The 17778-nt window shown below is 45.7% G+C and overlaps 1 protein-coding gene across 1 annotated transcript in view; it reads right to left on the bottom strand.

Moving 5' to 3' along the window:
• UNC5D (unc-5 netrin receptor D) overlaps window positions 1–17494 on the bottom strand; it is an 85740-nt gene extending 68246 nt beyond the window's left edge. Inside the window, exons 1-3 of the mRNA XM_054396590.1 lie at window positions 17460–17494; window positions 17222–17279; window positions 3967–4031 (exon numbers count right to left, since the gene is read on the bottom strand). Of these exons, the coding sequence (XP_054252565.1) occupies window positions 3967–4031; window positions 17222–17279; window positions 17460–17494 (158 nt within the window). The remainder of the gene's footprint in view (window positions 1–3966; window positions 4032–17221; window positions 17280–17459) is intronic.
• Window positions 17495–17778: the final 284 nt, after the last annotated feature.

The following is a 17778-nucleotide window of genomic DNA, read 5'->3' as shown; positions in this document are numbered from 1 at the left end:
CACGAAGGCACTGCAGGCAGCGGAACATCTCCCTGCTGAGGACAGGCTGAGGGAGCTGAGGCTTGGAGAAGCAGAAGGAAAAGCTGCAAAGGACAGATCCCTTCTAACTCCAGTGGCTGATGCAGTCTGGAACATCTCCCTGCTGAGGGAGCTGAGGCTTGGAGAAGCTGAAGGAAAAGCTGCAATGGACAGATCCCTTCTAACTCTTGTGGATGATCCAATCTGGAACATCTCCCTGCTGTGGACAGGCTGAGGGAGCTGGAGCTTGGAGAAGCTGAAGGAAAAGCTGCAATGGACAGATCCCTTCTAACTCTTGCAGATGATGCAATCTGCTACAGCCTTAGGGGCTGGGCCCTAACTGAACTGTTAGGGGCTCACATGCTCAGGAGCTCCACATGCCTCAGGAGGTCAAGCAGCTCCTTGCAAGGAGAGTGACCCTCTGAAGAGAAGGGAGCAGTGGTGGGGAATCAAGGAGGTACCACCACGATCACCTCTGTACTTCACACCTTGGCAGAGAGTCTCCTACTCTTTTAGCCTGTGTTCAGAGTCACAAGTGCTGCAGATACATCTCAGCAAGCCAACTTTTGCTATCAGTATATTAGTTTCCTCAGACCCTCTTGCTTCCTATGGATATATAAAGTAGAAACTTCCAGCAGCTGTACCATAATCCTTCTCATCAAAAATATTTGGGCGACAGGTGGAAAATTGTTCTGCCAGCTGAGGAAGACAAAATCCATTCCTCCTGGCAATTTTCTGCAATGAAAACTCAAAAAAAAAAAAAAAAGGAAAGAAAAAAAAAAGGCATGTGCAATAAGTTGTGGAAATAAATCTAAAATATTATCACACAAAAGCAGTGTGCTCAGAATCTTTAGCTGCAAACTAACCCTGCTTATCTGAATTGTAAAGGATCTCATTTTTTCTTCTACTTCTGTGTGCACAGGGCCAGACATTGAGCTGGATGCTCCTACTTGGAACTGTTGGTTCCACACCCGGGCTTTTCCCATTTGGCTTTGCCCTGCTCTGGGGCTTCTTTGCTCATTACTCTTTGGGGGGCTCCTTTGCATGCATCAAGGAAGCCTGACAACAAATCCAGGAAGCAAATATGATCTATTTCATTTTACAGATGGGCAAGCAGTCAGTCTGAGGAAGGGCTCTGTGAGTAAGAGCAAGCCATGAAACTAGGAACCAAGCCCCAGTGAGCTGTGTTGCAGGGGTTAGTAAAGCCCTGCTAAGCTGCACACACCATTCCCCTCCTGCTCAGAGGGCTTTGGATGACATTGTCTCCAGCTTCTTAGCAGGGAAGGAGATTGAAAGTCAATGTGTAAGCATGGGAATAAGTTGTCTTAAAAGGATTAAAAATCAAGTGTGAAGCACAACACACACACCTGTGAGTGCCTGCTCAGCCAGCCACTTGAACAGTCCTCCCTTACAGCAGTTACCTGATGTCTGTGAAGCTCTACAAGCTCAAATGAGTTTGCAACAGCAATAAAACAGGCATGGGAGAGACAGGCAGAGAGGACAAGACTCCCACAGGCTCCCAGGTGGTGAGTGGAGCTGGCTGGGGAATGGCAGAAGGACCTGCCACACTTGTAAGCAGCTGAGTGAGCCTTCTTGAATAATTCACTGCTCCTCAGCCAGCCCCTGTGCTAGCCAACCATGTGCTCTCTGCTTGTGCAGTAGAAGGCAACCCAAGCTGCTGGCCTGCAGCACCTGACAAGGAGCACACCTGGGGTACCTTAAGCACCTGAGCAGAGGAGCTGCATGTCCCCAGACCACTGATTTCTTCTATTTCTCTCAATAAATCCTTTCCCCCACCTTTGTTTTTCACCACCCAAATGCCTTCTCACACAGGATTGGTTCCAGAAAGCTCCTGTGACCTCAAAAAAAAAATTGCTGTGCCAGTATTCCTGAAGAATATCCAAATATTGTTCCTTTAGGGAGCAGCACTTCTTCCAGGGAAGAGATGCTTATGCTAATAGGAGTGAGGCCATTTCCTCAATCCTCATTTATTCCATCTTCCTTCCCACTTAACTCTGGAGATTTAGCTAAAGGCTCTACACTTCCCTTCAAGCTCATAGTCCTCACTAATCTCTGTGCACATGGCAGACACCACAGTTTGGTTAGGGATGGTTATTTATGTTCATAGAATGGCTCAGGTTGGAAGGGACCTCAGAGGTCATCTGCTCCAACCTCCCTGCCATGGGCAGGGACATCTCTCAACTAGACTCAGCTGCTCATCCAACCTGGCCTTGGACATCCCCAGGGAGGAGGCATCCACAGCCTCCCTGGGCAGCCTGTGCCAGGGTCTTGCCAGCCTCATAACAAAGAACTTCTTCCTAAGCTCCAGTCTGAACCTACTCTCCCTCTGCTTCAAGCCATTCCCCTTTGTCTGATCACATCCCCCACACAGATCACAAATGGAAGCTGTCACCTTTCACCAGCTCCTCTTAACCTTGACCAGGAACTATCAACTCACTTCACACTGCCAACTCCCAGGGGATGAGTGAGGAGTCTCACAGAGCCAGCAGCCACTGACACAGCTCCAGTGGATTCTTTTGTGAAAGAAAAAAGAAGGGAAATGCAAAAAAAGGCCTTTCCAGCAGCACCACTCACCCTCTACAACTTAACTTTTTGCTCCCATGGCTGTGCCCTCTCTTCAGCCATTCCATGAGAGACCTAAAAGTCGAATGGAAATTTGGAGAAGGAACTTTCCATGAACCACATGGTTGCAGGAGGGCATTTCACCAGCTGTGATTAATATGTTCATAAAACACCAGTGGTCTTTCCTGTGCCAACAGAGATGAATGCCTTATCCCAGTGTAATCCCTTATGTATTCCAAACCCATCCAGACCTAAGTCATACATATTTATAGTGATGATATATTGCATGTATTAAATATTAAGTGGATTACAACCTCGAAGAATCTTTCATGTGGTCATACATTTATTTAACATCTAGGGTTTTCCCTCTTTGAGCAGTGTGCAAGCAAGATAAATCTTTAAAAGGGGGAGAAAAAATAAATAAAGATTCTGCAGCATTCTAAATAGATTCATCTGTAACAAAGTTTTCCAGCATGCAATATATGAAGGGGAAGGGGAAAAGAAAAAAAGAAAACCAATTACTTGAACAATGCTATAAGAAAATATGTGGTGGCATCAGAGTAAGAGAAGCAAAAGGATGAAGACAAGGATGGTATCTTCAGCTAGGAGAAGAACAAGGCCTCAACAGATTGCTGAATGGCTTCAAACCAACTCTATAATGCATATCAAATATCTATCACCACGTGCTGGCTGCAGGGGGTTTGTCCTAAAGGTCAAGAGTATGAGTTACATTCTGACAGGGGCTTCCTGTCTGCTGAGACCTCCCCTCCAATCCTGCCTCCAGTGCTGGTGTCCCCAGCAGAAGGAGGACACAGAGCTGCTGGAGTGGAAGCCACAAAGATGATCCAAGGGCTGGAGCAGCTCTGCTGTGAGCACAGGCTGAGGGAGCTGGAGGTGTGCAGCATGGAGAAGAGAAAGCTCCAGGGGGGACCTTATTGCTGTCTTGCAATAACTGAAGGGATCCTACAGGAAGGCTGCACAGAGACTTTTCAGGAGGGTGTCCAAAGACAGGCCAAGGAGGAATGGTTTGAAGCTGAGGGTGAGCAGGGTTAGAGTGAAGCTGAGGAAGAAGTTCTTGAGTAGGAGGGTGGTGAGGCTCTGGAACAGGCTGCCCAGGGAGGTTGTGTCTTGTTAAAGTACAAATTTTAGTTTTGTTTGGCAGGGCTTTTGTGGTTAGTTTGGTTTTGGGCTTTTTTTGGTTGGTTGGTTGGTTTTACAGTCAAAGGTAGTTTTAGAACCCAGAAAGGGAATGAATTAGAACCACCCAAGAGGAAGGCTAAAATGTTCAGTCTGATTCTCAGCTAGGAGGGGAAGAGAGTAGATTTTTCTCCATCTGTGAGAATATCTGGGGGGAAAAAAAAAAACCTCACTGACTGTTTTACTAATGATGCTAAAAGTGCAGCAAATAAAACATGTAACTGCTTGGATTCCTTTCAAGGGCAACAAATAATTCACCAACAGAAAGTGAATTATGTTAGGATAAAGTTAATGTGCTTGTTAACATAAAAGTCAAGGGGAAATGATCCCAAGTAACTTGTTGTTAAATATCACCAACTCATTTTGCAGAAAATATTAGAGCCCCAATCTAATCAGAGGAGCACTAATGGCTTTAATCTGCTGCCCTCCTTCTGTGTTCCCACCCCTCAAAGGCTGAAATCAGCTTTGGAAGTCTGAGGATGAGATTCTTTAGCTGCTAGCACGGCTCAAAAGATCAATCGCCATAGAATCATAGACTGGCTTAGGTTGGAAGGGACCTCAGAGCTCTTCTAACTCCATCCTCCCCACCATGAGCAGGGACACCTCTCAACTGGACTCAGCTGCTCAAGGCTTCATCCAACCTGGCCTTGAACACCTCCAGGGAGGAGGCAGCCACAGCCTCCCTGGGCAGCCTCCTCCATAGTCTTATGACCCTCCTGCTGAAGAACTTCTTCCTCAGCTCCAGTCTAACCCTGCTCTGCCTCAGCTTCAAACCATTTCCCCTTGTCCTGTCTCTAGACACCCTCAGGAAAAGTCTCTCTGCAGCCTTTCTGCAGGATCCTTTCAGCTACTGGAAGGCAGCTCCAAAGTCCCCTTGGAGTCTTCTCCAGGCTGCCCAACCCCAGCTCAACCTTGACTGCTCTGCTTTGATTGGCAAGACTCTAATTATCATCTGGATCAGCAGCACTGTGAGTAACCTCCAGGGGAGGAACTAACCTGAAGTAAACTGAAAACTCAACTTTGTCCTCACACACTGAATTTAAGCTGGGATTTGTCTCAAGTGCAATTAGCAACTTAACCTCTCTGCTTATCAAACCCTGAGCCAGCACAGTACCTGCTGCTACAACTGCTTCTAGCCATAATAAACATCACGAATTCCCCCCCAGTTCAGAGCTGCTGCTGTGCTCCAACTCTTGCTCTCATCACAGCAGCATTTTAGTTAGTGAAGGAGCCACAGAGCTCTTTCCTCAAACTGAATTTACCAATCAATTGTCATTATTAAGGCTTTGATGTGCCCAACGACCAATTCAGCTGCTGGAGGAGCTGCTGACTGCAGAGCTATTCAGATTCTGCTGCAAACTGGGCTGCAGACAAGTTTTTGGGTTGTTTGCAAGCAAGCAATAAGGCTGCTGTGCAACTGCTGATAATGTCTTAAAAAGAGGGGACAAAAAAAAAAACCCCTCACCCTCACGTATGCCAAACTGCTCTGCTCTTCAAACTACTGCAGCATCAAAGCTGTTCTGCTGATAAATGTCAGTTTAATTTCTTCTGTAAGTGGTGGAGGGGAGGAAAAACCCCACTCTTCCTCCACCACCAGATGATAATGCCTACAACTCCTGACAACAGATGTTGCATAACAAAGCACAACTTTTTTCCTTGGCAGTGCTTAAAATCTCAGCAGAAACTCTTCCCAGCTTATCCATTTAAACTCCTCAGACCCCTGCACTCCTGCAAGAAAAGTATTGATGGCCTGATATTACCAAACAATGATTGCCTTGGAGCTAACAAGAGAAAGCAGCCTACACCACCTTTGAAAGAGAAAAAGAGAGAGATGGAGGAATCCTTATTTGTCCACAGACTGATGTCTGCAATTAACCTGTGATCTTTACTCTTCTTATTTCCTATTGACTATGCCAAATTACCCTGGAGTTGAAAGCCTGGATCCATTACACACCTCCCTGTGGCTCCCAAGTGCCCTGGAATCTCTTCTCTCAAGCAAGCCAACCTTTAAATTCACAGGCTTCCTGACAAGGGATTGCCAGTTAACAGGTTGCACACTGGAGGCATTAAGTGGCAGGGCAGTAGCTGTGTTTGGATCACTGTTTCCAAAGGATAATCTTGAATCAATCTAGGTTTTACTACTGCTCTGCTGACAATACCCTGTAGCTCTCCCTGGCTGGTTTGATTAGGCCAATACATCTGCAATGCCACAGCTACAGCAGCCAGATGTGCTCTGCAGATTCATTTTCATCTTCAGTATCTCAGTGATGTTCAAAGTGTGAGTGGGGCTGTCCTCACAGCAGAGCTGCTCCAGCCCTTGGATCGTCTTTGTGGCCTCCTCTGGACTCTCTCCAGCAGCTCAGTGTCCTTCTGATGCTGGGGACACCAGAACTGGAGGCAGGATTGGAGGTGAGGTCTAGGCAGAGCAGAGCCAAGGGGCAGAATCCCCTCTCTTGACCTGCTGCCCACACTCCTCTGGCTGCAGCCCAGCACCTGGCTGCCTGCTGGGCTATGGAGGTAAATAATTAAGAGAAAGCTGATGAAGCAGCACTTTCACACAGGGTTGCAGAATCTTATCTTACATATAATAATAGTGGACATGGGAAAAAAGAAAAAAAAAAAACACAATCAAACCATTCAAACCCAACCCACACAAAGAGATCACAGACAGATGAAAGAGCTGCATGTATGAGACTACAATGTGTTGTAGTCTTGCCCTCTCTTTTCAGAGTTAATTGCAGTCCTAACCTGCATGCAACTCCAATTGAGATGGTAAAATATTCCAGCATGCTGTGACATATCCACAGACCTATCAGCCATTTCAATTTAATTATGTTACTGTAGTTCTCATGAGCTGTTTTCCACACTGGAACACCACAAGATTGCTGTAGTGCCCTCCAGTTAATTGTTTGAACAAATAAATACTTTGCAATCCTCCTTTCATCCTTGCAAGCAGATCTCTTTCCCTCAGCCCTGGAAGCATTTAAGCAAAGGGATCCCACTTGAAATAGAAAAAGGAAAGCTGGTTTGGTTTTCTTGAGTGTGCCACACTTGAAGAGCCTTTCAAGTGAAAACCTAAAGTGTCACTGCTCAACAGCCAGAAGGATCACAGAATCCTCAAGGTTGGAAAAGATCTCTAGGATCATCCAGTCCAACCTTCTACACTAAATCATGTCCCCAGCTGCCACATCTACTCATTTTTTAACCCACCCAGGGATGGGGACTCCACCACCTCCCTGGGCAGCCTGTTCCAATCCCTGATCACTCTTGCAGCAAAGAAATGTTTCCTAATACCCAACCTAAACCTCTCTTGGTGCAGCTTGAGGCCATCACCTCTTGTCCTGTTGTTAAGTTCCTTGGGAGAAGAGGTCAACATCAGCCTCACTCCAATCTCCTTTCAGGTAGCTGTAGAAGCAATGAGAGCTCCTCTCAGGAGAAAGGTACAACACAGGCTGGAAATACCTGAGAGATCCCCAGCCCAAGGCAGGAGAGTTACTGAGGGGCTGCTAACACAGCTCTAGAGCAAACACCTCCCCTCCTCAGCTCACACAAACCTCATACACCATCTGGCTGCTCAGCTTGGATCAACAGCCTCCAAGAAACACACCTGGTTTGGAATGGGGAGCAGACTCCCTGCAAAGAACTGCTCCTGCTTCTCATTGGCAAACACAACCAATGTGTTCTGTGGGCCTTGAGAGAACCTGGAACCATTTCCTCTTTGACTAAACACAAACCCAGCACCTGCCAAGCTCCTACAGAAACTATCCAGCATCAACAGAAAGGAACAATCTGAACACTGCAGCCCAGTTTTGGCAGGGAGCTACTTCAGCAGCTCCTACCAAAACCATCCTGGTTGTAGTAAGTTGGCACAGAATAAAATCTCATTCAGTCCCTTTACCAACTTCTGAAATCACTTCCCCCCACTCACACACTTCCCTTTACAGTAAAGCAGAATCCAGGGGTGGCACCACTCAAGTGGGATTCTGACTGAGCTATAACTCACCTCAATTTTCTCTAACTTCTGCTACCTGGCAGCTATTGTCCTAATCATGAACTTTAACTGCCTGTTTATTCAGCTACTAGTGGGTGAAGAAACAAAAGAACCTCAAAAAAAGAAAGAAAGAAAAAAAAAAAAAAACCACAACCCACAAAAAAAAAAAAAAAAAACAAAGCCAAAGAGAAAGACAACCCCCAAAAAAAAAAATCCATTTGAAAATTCTCTCAAGAACCTCCTACACTTAACCACCCCTACAGCTGACAGTTTTGTGCAGCACAAAGATTAATAATTTTCAAAACCTGACATTTTCCATCTGAATCACATGGAAAAGAAATAAATAAAATCTTTCCTGCCTCCTGCTCCACGCTGCTTTTCAGAGAGAAGGGCATTTTAAGGCTTTGGCTGCTTTGTCATGTTAAAGACCTAAAGAGATTTACAGCTGGTGGCTCTGCAGCAAGTTGTTCTGTGCTGCAAACATGCACTTTTGGGTGAGGCTGGCAAGCTGGATTTGAATGGGTGATCCATTTATGTGTGTCAGCTACATCCTCTTGGACTGAAAGCTTTATACTGGCACACAACCCCCTACCACTATGAACCCCATCCACCCTTCTCCCCTACACCCCTTAAAAGTACTCACTGGGGGCACAGCTACCCCTGTATGAATTTCTGTCCTTTTCAACCTAGAAATTTCTGCACCAAAAGGGTTCTCAAGCATTGGAAGAGGCTCCTCGGGTTCACCATTCCTGGAGATGTTGAAAAGCTGCATGGATGTAGTGTTGAGGGACTTGGATCAGTGGCTTAGCAGCAGTGGTGGGGTTGTGAGCTCTGGGTGAGCTGCTGGGCTTCATGATCTCAAAGGTCTCTTCCAACCCCAGCAGTTCTGTGGTTCTATGAACCTTGCCTGCTCCAAAGGGTTTCAAAGCAATTTAACCAAATGCTGCACTCACTGACCCCTTCCAGTGCAGAATGCTGTGCAGAGGGGCTACAGTTGACTGCTCTTCAGTGCAAGCTTTGGAATCTAGACCATTTAGTGCTGTCAAGAGCTCCTGCAGTTTGGAGAGGGAAGCCTGAGCTCCCTTAATTTCAGCAGTTCAGGAAGTGCCAGGCCAGCACCCTGAGGATTTATCCTACCTCATTTATCCTCTAAGCAAAATTGGAAGAAACTTTAGGGTGTGGGTTTTGGATGAGCTTTAAAGTATTGCTGCTTTTCCTTTTTTCTATCAGATTCCATGAAATTACAACTTTCTCTGCTATTGCTCAGTGAACAACCCCCAGTTCTTTCCTGCATGGGATAAAAGAAATACTACAACCCAAAGAGTTTATCTGACAGATAAAGAGCTCTTGGGAAAAGAGCCACAGAGAGCAGTGATTTTTCCTTGTCTTGGTGAGGACTGCAGAGGACATTGCAGTGCCTTCAGCTTCCATTTCCCACTTCAATTTCTGCAAACCATTCCTCCTGCCCAACAGCACAGGACCTCACGTTCTCCTTCACAACTTTCCCTCAAAATTGTTGCTCATTTTTATGTTGAGCAAGCCAAACAAGTACATCAACAAAGCACCCATTGTAGAGGGGTTTCATGCCATTAGGAGCTGGGCTATTTCAATTTTGAAGTGGAGGCTACTTTATGGTTTGAGAGGCAGCATTATTATGTGCAATGTAACTTACAAAATGAAGACTAAATCAAGAGCAGGTCAGAAATACAGAGCCTGGCACTGAATTCTGTGTGTTTTTATAATGCCCATGACAGAAATGTGTAACCTACAGCTAGGAACCATACCTGAGAAACCACTACTTGGATTTTTTTCTTCCTAACAAGGAAGGAGAAGATGGACAAATGGCCACCTCTGTGCACCCCCAGCTCAGGAGCTGCCCTAAAACCAAAAAATAGCATCAAAACCATCCCCAAAAAACTTCCTTTCCCACCCCCCCCAGCATATAAAAAAATTATGGAGTATGACATTAAAAATCTGTCTCCGTCAAAGTCTACACAGAAGATGCTTGAGATCAGGTTCTCAGGGTGTTTTATTAGCTGTAATAAATGTCAAGCTGCAGTTAGCAATTTGATGGATAAGGCACCAATTACCCTGACAGCTGCTCCCCCTGAGGTCCAGTACAGCTGGGGTTTGGTTGTGCTGGTTGAGGGGCAGGTGAAGTGGTGAAAAGCAGGAAGCTGATCCAACAGTATTCTCCCAACTCTTTCAAATTACCATTTACAGCAGCAGAAGGTATTTACACCCTGCAGGTGCCTGTTTGCACTTCTAGTCAATTGCTGTTTACCTGATGACATCTAATTGTTTGGAAAGGCAGCAAAGGTGCTCAGCCTCCCCTGCAAAGGGGGCAAAGATGCTCAGCCTCCCCTGCAAAGGGGGCAAAGATGCTCAGCCTCCCCTGCAAAGGGGGCAAAGATGCTCAACCTCCCCTGCAAAGGGGGCAAAGATGCTCAACCTCCCCTGCAAAGGGGGCAAAGATGTTCAACCTCTCCTGCAAAGGGGGCAAAGATGCTCAACCTCTCCTGCAAAGGGGGCAAAGATGCTCAACCTCCCCTGCAAAGGGGGCAAAGATGCTCAACCTCCCCTGCAAAGGGGGCAAAGATGCTCAGCCTCCCCTGCAAAGGGGGCAAAGATGCTCAGCCTCCCCTGCAAAGGGGGCAAAGATGCTCAGCCTCCCCTGCAAAGGGGGCAAAGATGCTCAACCTCCCCTGCAAAGGGGGCAAAGATGTTCAACCTCTCCTGCAAAGGGGGCAAAGATGCTCAACCTCTCCTGCAAAGGGGGCAAAGATGCTCAACCTCCCCTGCAAAGGGGGCAAAGATGCTCAACCTCCCCTGCAAAGGGGGCAAAGATGCTCAACCTCTCCTGCAAAGGGGGCAAAGATGCTCAACCTCTCCTGTAAAAGGAGTAACGATGCTAAACCTCTAAAAGAAATCTCAGCACAGCAACCTTACAGCGAGATTGAGTTAGTTTCTTCATCATCATGGGGACACAAAGTGTCTAGAACCTTCTTTTCCTGATGCTGTGTGAACAGCTAAAAATAAATCCCAACTGATGACAGGGAAACAGCATCCAGTTTCCAATTTAGCACAGAGCAGCACTTGTATTGCTTTTCAAAAGTCAATGAGATCTAAGCACATGCTTGACTTACAACTTATGCTTAACTCATTTAATCTGAAGAATTGCATTTTCCCAGTGATTGATGCATCTGACCTCCCTCAAGCTGGTATCAATTTATGACAGAATGTTTAACTCTTAAATAGGATTTTATTTAGATCCATGGATCAGAGCTGGAGTCAATACCATCCCTCTCTACACCTCTCCCTTACAACCCTCAGGATCAGCAGCGTGGAAAATTGCACTGATGGAACAGACTCCCTGCAACTTGTCTGTGCTGTAATACCTGGAGCTCTTATTGCTTCCCAGCTTGATCCCACTGATCTATGTCACAGGAAACAGAGTGAAACACCACCTAGGATCTATCCAAACACAATACACAATCTCTTCAAGAAAGACAAATACCTATTACAAAAAGCGTGGCAAATCTACTCTGCTGCTTAAAAACCACAACCAGTTTGTCACAGAGGTGGAAGCAGCCCTGCTAAAAAAAAAAAAAAAAAAAAATCAACAAGTCCTCACATACCTCACACTGGGAAATGAGAACAGAAAGAAATTATACTGATAAGAATCTCTTTTATTAATAATGTACAAAGCCTTGCCTCAAAATCTTAAGGCAACCTGACAGATGCAAAGGCATTTTCAGACCCTTTTTATTATTTTTTTTTCCAAGGCAGAACAAAATGTAGAAGGTTTTATCTTCCCTTCTAAATGCCAACTGATCCTCAAAAATTTTGCAAATGCTGCTGTTGCCTTACCTTTAATAAGGCTGTTGAACAAAATCCATGTTGCCACAGATACATGAGTCACTGAATCCAAGTGGTGAGAGATGACACTGACAACTCATCTCTCAACAAACTCTTTCCATCACCTGTTCCTTTAGATAGACTCCAGTAAAGTGGGAGCTGACTCCTTCCCAAAAGGAAGGAGCACAGGGAAATTTCCATCTTACCACTGTGTCAGCAGGAAGGGAAAGCCTAATGGTGATGATGGTGATTAAACATGAAGATGATGAAGTAAAATAAGCAGCAAGCTCTCTGTTCAGCTAGTGGCAAGTCCTTCACAAAAAGTCAGGCAGCTATAGAACTCTCTCTGTGTTTCCCTAGTGCTGGAAAGCTCCAGAAATACATAGACACAGTTTTTCTCTGAGAAAAAATAAAAAACATTTACCCAGCACTGGCCTCATGTACAAGGCAGAGATTAGGGTTCAGTTTCTGGCACTCACCGAAGAGATAGATTGAGCAATATCTCATGTTTGAGCCACACAATGGCACTTCACTCTCTGTGCTTTTCACATTGCAGTCTCTTCACAGTGAAGCTCTCTTGTGTTGCTTGACACAGCACAGAGTCATTTAATTATGTTTGGAAACTACAGGCTGCAGAGTAAGAAAGCCATTGTAGCAGTAAGAAAGGCATCACAGGGAGAGCAGAGCAAATAATCTGTACAAGCACCAAGAAGGGAAAAAAAAAACAAAAACACCACAAAAAAACCAAAACAAGCACACATTTTGAAAAAATAAAGATTTGAGAGGGGATTTTTGTTGTGCTGTTCGCTTTCAAAGTAGCAAACTGCAACCAGCTTTCTAATTAATTCTGTGCCTGTGAACTAGGAAGAGAGAGAAGGGTTGGGTCACAGAGCTGCCAACACGATCATGTTGCTTCCTCCAAGTTTCTGCAAGTAGCTGGTGTGCCCAGAATTCGATCACAGAAGTGTTTTTGGGCCTCTTCACCAAACCAGTAAGTTAAAAAACAGAAAGAATTTGCATTGCAGCAACGCTTGAGTACTGCTCCTGTAAAACTGATGCCTACAGCATGATCCCAGAACTGCGTTTCCGGATGGCACTCCATGACACCACAAGCAACACAAGAGAATTATAGAATTGTTAGGATTGGAAGGGACCTCAAGGCTCAGCCAGTTCCAACCCTCCCTGCCATGGGCAGAGCCACCTCACACTACATCAGATTGCTCATCCCTGGCTGCAAAAACCTCCAGGGATGAGGCTTCCACCATCTTCCTGGGCAACCTCTTCCAGTGTCTCACCACCCTCATGGGGAAGAACTTCTCCCTAAAATCCACTCTGAATCTCCCCATTTCTGGTTTTGCTCCATTCCCCTCAGTCCTATCATTACCTGACACCCTAACAAGTCCCTCCCCAGCTTTCTTGTTGCCCTCTTCAGATACTAAAAGGCCACAATAAGGTCTCCTCAGAGTCTTAGAATCATAGAATCAGTCAGGGTTGGAATGGACCACAAGGATCAGCCAGTTCCAACCTCCCTGCCATGGGCAGGGACACCTCACACTACATCAGGCTGGCCAGAGCCTCATCCAGCCTGGCTGCAAACACCTCCAGGGATGGAGCCTCAACCACCTCCCTGCACAACCCATTCCAGGCTCTCACCACTCTCATGGGGAAGAACTTCTTCCTCATGTCCAGTCTGAATCTCCCCACTTCCAGCTTTATTCCATTCCCCCCAGTCCTAGCACTACCTGACAGCCTAAAAACCCTCCCCTTCTCCTCTCCAGACTCAACCAGCCCCAACTCTCTCAGGCTCCACACATCCAGCCCAGGAGCTGCGCTTCCCTGTGCACACTCTGTAAACCATGAGCTGAAAGAGAAATTGAAGGGAGGGGAATTCAATTCCAAGTGAAACTCACACAAGCCCCAGCACAACATTACAGCCTCTAACTTTTGTGCACGCTTGACTAACTAGATGAGAACATGCACCACTCCAAGCTGAACTATTGCTTCTAGCCACTTGCAATAGCAGAAGGAAAGAAATAGCACCTCTTAGAACCTGCCAGCCTGTAAATCACCTTCATATCCCACAGACAATACCTTCAGACACACAGAGCACATTGAACCTGATGCCTCTTATCTAGGAAATGATCACAAACTGGGGCTGGACTGCCCCAAGCCCTCTCAGTGACACCACTCCCTTAGCTTTGACAAAGGAAGCAGGGAGAAGAATGTGGAATAATTCAAGAACTCTGTTCGAGTGCCCTGTGAACAATATTCTTTTCATATCTGCAAGGTGATAAAAATCACCTGTTCCTTCACTGCTGTTTGAGTCATCTTCTCCCCAAGAAAAGCAGCATTATTAACCCAGGCTGTTTATCACCAGCTCTGGGATGGAAAGCCCTTTTGTTCCAAGACCTGAAGATTTATTTGTCAAGCCTGACAGCTCTGGTGCAGCCTTGCAGGGAACATCAGGGGCTGAAGAGGGATTTGTAAAATCACGAGCTCTAGGAAATAGCCTAAATCACAGCAAAGTGTGATATTTGAAACGAAAAGCAGACAAAGTAGGTACCTAGATGAAGACAAAAGGTATGACAGCATTATGGAACTCTGAACTGCTGGATCTCATCGAGTCATAGAACAGCTTAGGTTGGAAGGGACCCAAAAGGGTTCTCAAACACTGGAAGAGGCTCTTCTGGGAGATGGTTGAATCCCCATCCCTGGAGGTGTTTAAAAGCTGCAGAGATGTGGTGCTGAGGGCCATGGCTTAGCCTCAGACTTGGTAGAGTTAGAGAATGGTTCATGGCCACCAACCTAGAGGTCTTTTCCAACCAGAACAACTCAATGTTTCCATGGTTGATGATCTTAAAGGTCACCAAACGATTCTATGAATCTATGTAAAATCTGCAATCTGCCAGGATCTCCATTTAGAGACATATACAAGCTTGGGTGTAACACAGGAGCAAGAGAGAAGCTGCCTGGACTCTCAGTATCTAGCTGGACTTGGATCCTCTCCAGTCACACCAAAAGCTGTTTTGTCGACACGGGAAGGAGAGAGCACAGAAGATGTATTTCACCTTTTCACAAGCCAAGCAATCAGCTCATCCATCATCTTCCATCAGCAAGGACTTCAGTGAATAGGAGCAGAACAGGAGTGGATAAAAGATGCTTAAACACCACCCAGGCCTTTCCTTGCTGGGCTTTTAATTTGGCCAAGGAATGCCTTCTGCTGGGCACGCTCCCTCCAGCCTCCGCCGCCACGCAGACTAAGAGCTCCGCGTTCAGCACTGCGCTGCCGAATGGATCTCAGAGGTATAGCTAAATATAATGGCCTGGAAACACTCAGCCTAAACCTCCCTGCTGCTTAATTTCCACCATTTAAGAAGGTGCACGTGTGGGTAAGAAAACAACCTCAACAAACTCGGGAGTTAAAAACATAGAACCCTCTTAAAATGGTTTTATTTCATCTGTTAATGGCACAAACAAGAAATGTGTCTCTTAGCAGGCACAACGAATGAGTGAAGTAATAGCCAAGGAATCTGCTAGGATGGATTGTTAATTAAATTGAGTTTAGCCCCAAAAGGGACATCCTGTCTCTTTTTTTTTTGAGACTTAATTAAGAATAATATCAAGAAACAAACAAACAAAAAATCCCCATAAAAATCCCCATGTGTGAATTCAGGCAGACGGGCAAAGAAACTGAGCTCTTGCAAGAGTCACAGAACCACAGAATGGTAGGGGGTTGGAAGGGACCCCTGGAGATCATCAAGCCCAGAGTCATCTAAAGAGGGTTGGGTTGCACAGGAACGCATCCTGAATGTCTCTAGACGTAGAGACTCCACAACCTCTCTGGGCAGCCTGTTCCAGGGCTGTGTCATCCTTAAATTAAAGGAGTTCCTCCTCACATTTAGATGGAGCTTCTGATGTTCAACCTTGTACCTGTTACCCCTTGTCCTGTCACTGGGCACTGGAAAAAAAAAAAAAAAAAAAAAGGGACTCAAGGGCACTGAGGAGTTAGACTGGAAAGAAAATTTAGTTTCTATTATATAACAAAATTCTAGATGAACTTTCTGGATGGGAAAGGCATAACAGTGTTTCTGAGGGGGGGGTGTTATAATCTTGCAAAGAATGGGGGGGAGGGAATCCATTCTCTGTGCCACTTCTTCAATTAAGAATTTCACAGAGGTGAGAAGTAACCTTTCAGACTTGTTTGCAAAGTCTGTGTCTAAGAGTAGATCAAGCTTCTGTTTTCTCCTGGCATTGAACAGCAGAACTACAACCTCTTCCTAAAGCAGGAGCAGTTTTTACTTGCCAAATTGCATTCTAATTGTTACAAGGTGGAGGTAGGAATTCATTGTGGGGTTTATAGTCATAGATTCATAGAATGGTTTGGCTTGGTAGTGACCTTAAAGATCATCTAGTTCTAACCTCCTTGCCATGGGCAGGGACACCTTCCACTAGACCAGGTGGCTCCAGGACAATTTTATAGGACCCTAGGAGAACATTAGCAAAAGGCATTTAGCTCAGCACAAGAAACAGGCTGCAGGAGGGAACACCAGCACCACCAGCAAGGCAGGGATTTAGCTAAGGAACACCAGCACCACCAAGGCAGGGATTTAGCTAAGGAATTCCTCCACAACACCCACCACAAAGCATTCTCCCTGTGCCCCTTCCTATCACACTACAGCTGCTTCAGTCTCTGCCAAGCAAAAAGATGAAAGATTTCTTTCTGGAATTGCATAACCAAAAGGCAGAATGTATTCGAAACCCCACAACTGCTTCGTTTCTTTACACTGTTGGCAGGTTTCATCCATAAATTAGCTGATGTTATGGATGCTTCAAGAATAACTTCTTCTTATTCCCCACATGCTTTCCTATTATGCTTAGTAATGCACTACACAAAACATATGCATTGTCAAGCACCACAGGGAAAAGTAATAAAAGTATCAGTAGGGAAGTAGCAAAATAAGAAAAAAGGTTGAGCAATCTTTAATGAGGTCCTTCTGGTCTCTAGCTGAAGCTTCCAAGAGCAAGGCAGGGAAATTCCAGAGAATGTTCTGCAGAAAATAATTTTTTAAATCCTCAAATGCAAACTTAATCAAAGCTCATTTTCTGGGGTAAAAACAGACTGTTCCCTTTGCAGGCAATTTTGATATCAAAGAGTAATCCAAGCAATGAATCCCATCTTTCTCATTTTCGTTGCATTTCAGATGGAAGTTCTGAAGCAGGAATTAGTCTGGGTTTGGAACATGGACACTCATGCTCCTCAGCACCCACAACCTCTCTGGGCAGCCTGTTCCAGAGTCTCACCACCCTCCTACTGAAGAACTTCTTCCTCAGATCCAGTCTAAACCTACTCTCTCTCAGCTTCAAACCCTTCTCCCCGTTGTCCTGTCTGTAGACACCCTCAGGAAAAGCCCTTCTGCAGCCTTCCTGGAGGATCCCTTCAGCTGTTGGAAGACAGCTCCAAGGTTCCCCTGGAGCCTTCTCTTCTCCAGGTGTATTACAAGGGAAAAAGAATAAAAAGGACAGCAGCAATCCCACTCCCTGGCTGAGCAAACTTCCATATCTTACTAACCTTACCACAGCAACACTGAGCAGGCACTCACTCTGGTTTTCAAAGCACAAGTCAAGAGCATAGCTACAAAACCAGATACAGAGGGATCAGCTTAAAAACTGCAAGGTGTGCCCCTGACCCTGGAAGCCTCTGAGGCCACTGAGGCAAAGTGCACTTTAGTTTGCTGGGGAATTTCTGTCTGCAAACATCAGTTTGTTGAAGCTGCAGCTACTGGGTCAGGAATTTGCTCTTCTTTCCCCTCACCTGCTGGAGCTGTTCCAGCTGAACCTGTTCCACATTATACCCTTAATAAAAGATTAATTGAACAAGAGAAACAAGGAGGCTATTCCAGGTGAGGCAAGCAGGAGATCAATTCGACTTCTCTACATTACAAGGCAACACCCCAAGCCCTGAACTCCTTCTCCCTTGTGTGGCTTTTTGAGCTAGTGGCTTGTAACACAATCTCAGAGAGAGCCTCCAGGCACTGCTGTGCTGCTGCCAAACAGCAGGCAGCTTGGGCCAAGGAAGAGACAGAGGCATAGTCAGCAAACCTTTCTTGCACTTCACACAAGATTTGTTGCTT

This window comes from Indicator indicator, chromosome 38 (genome assembly GCF_027791375.1).
Source record: "Indicator indicator isolate 239-I01 chromosome 38, UM_Iind_1.1, whole genome shotgun sequence".
Taxonomy (NCBI): domain Eukaryota; kingdom Metazoa; phylum Chordata; class Aves; order Piciformes; family Indicatoridae; genus Indicator; species Indicator indicator.
This window is presented reverse-complemented; position numbering and strand designations above follow the sequence as displayed.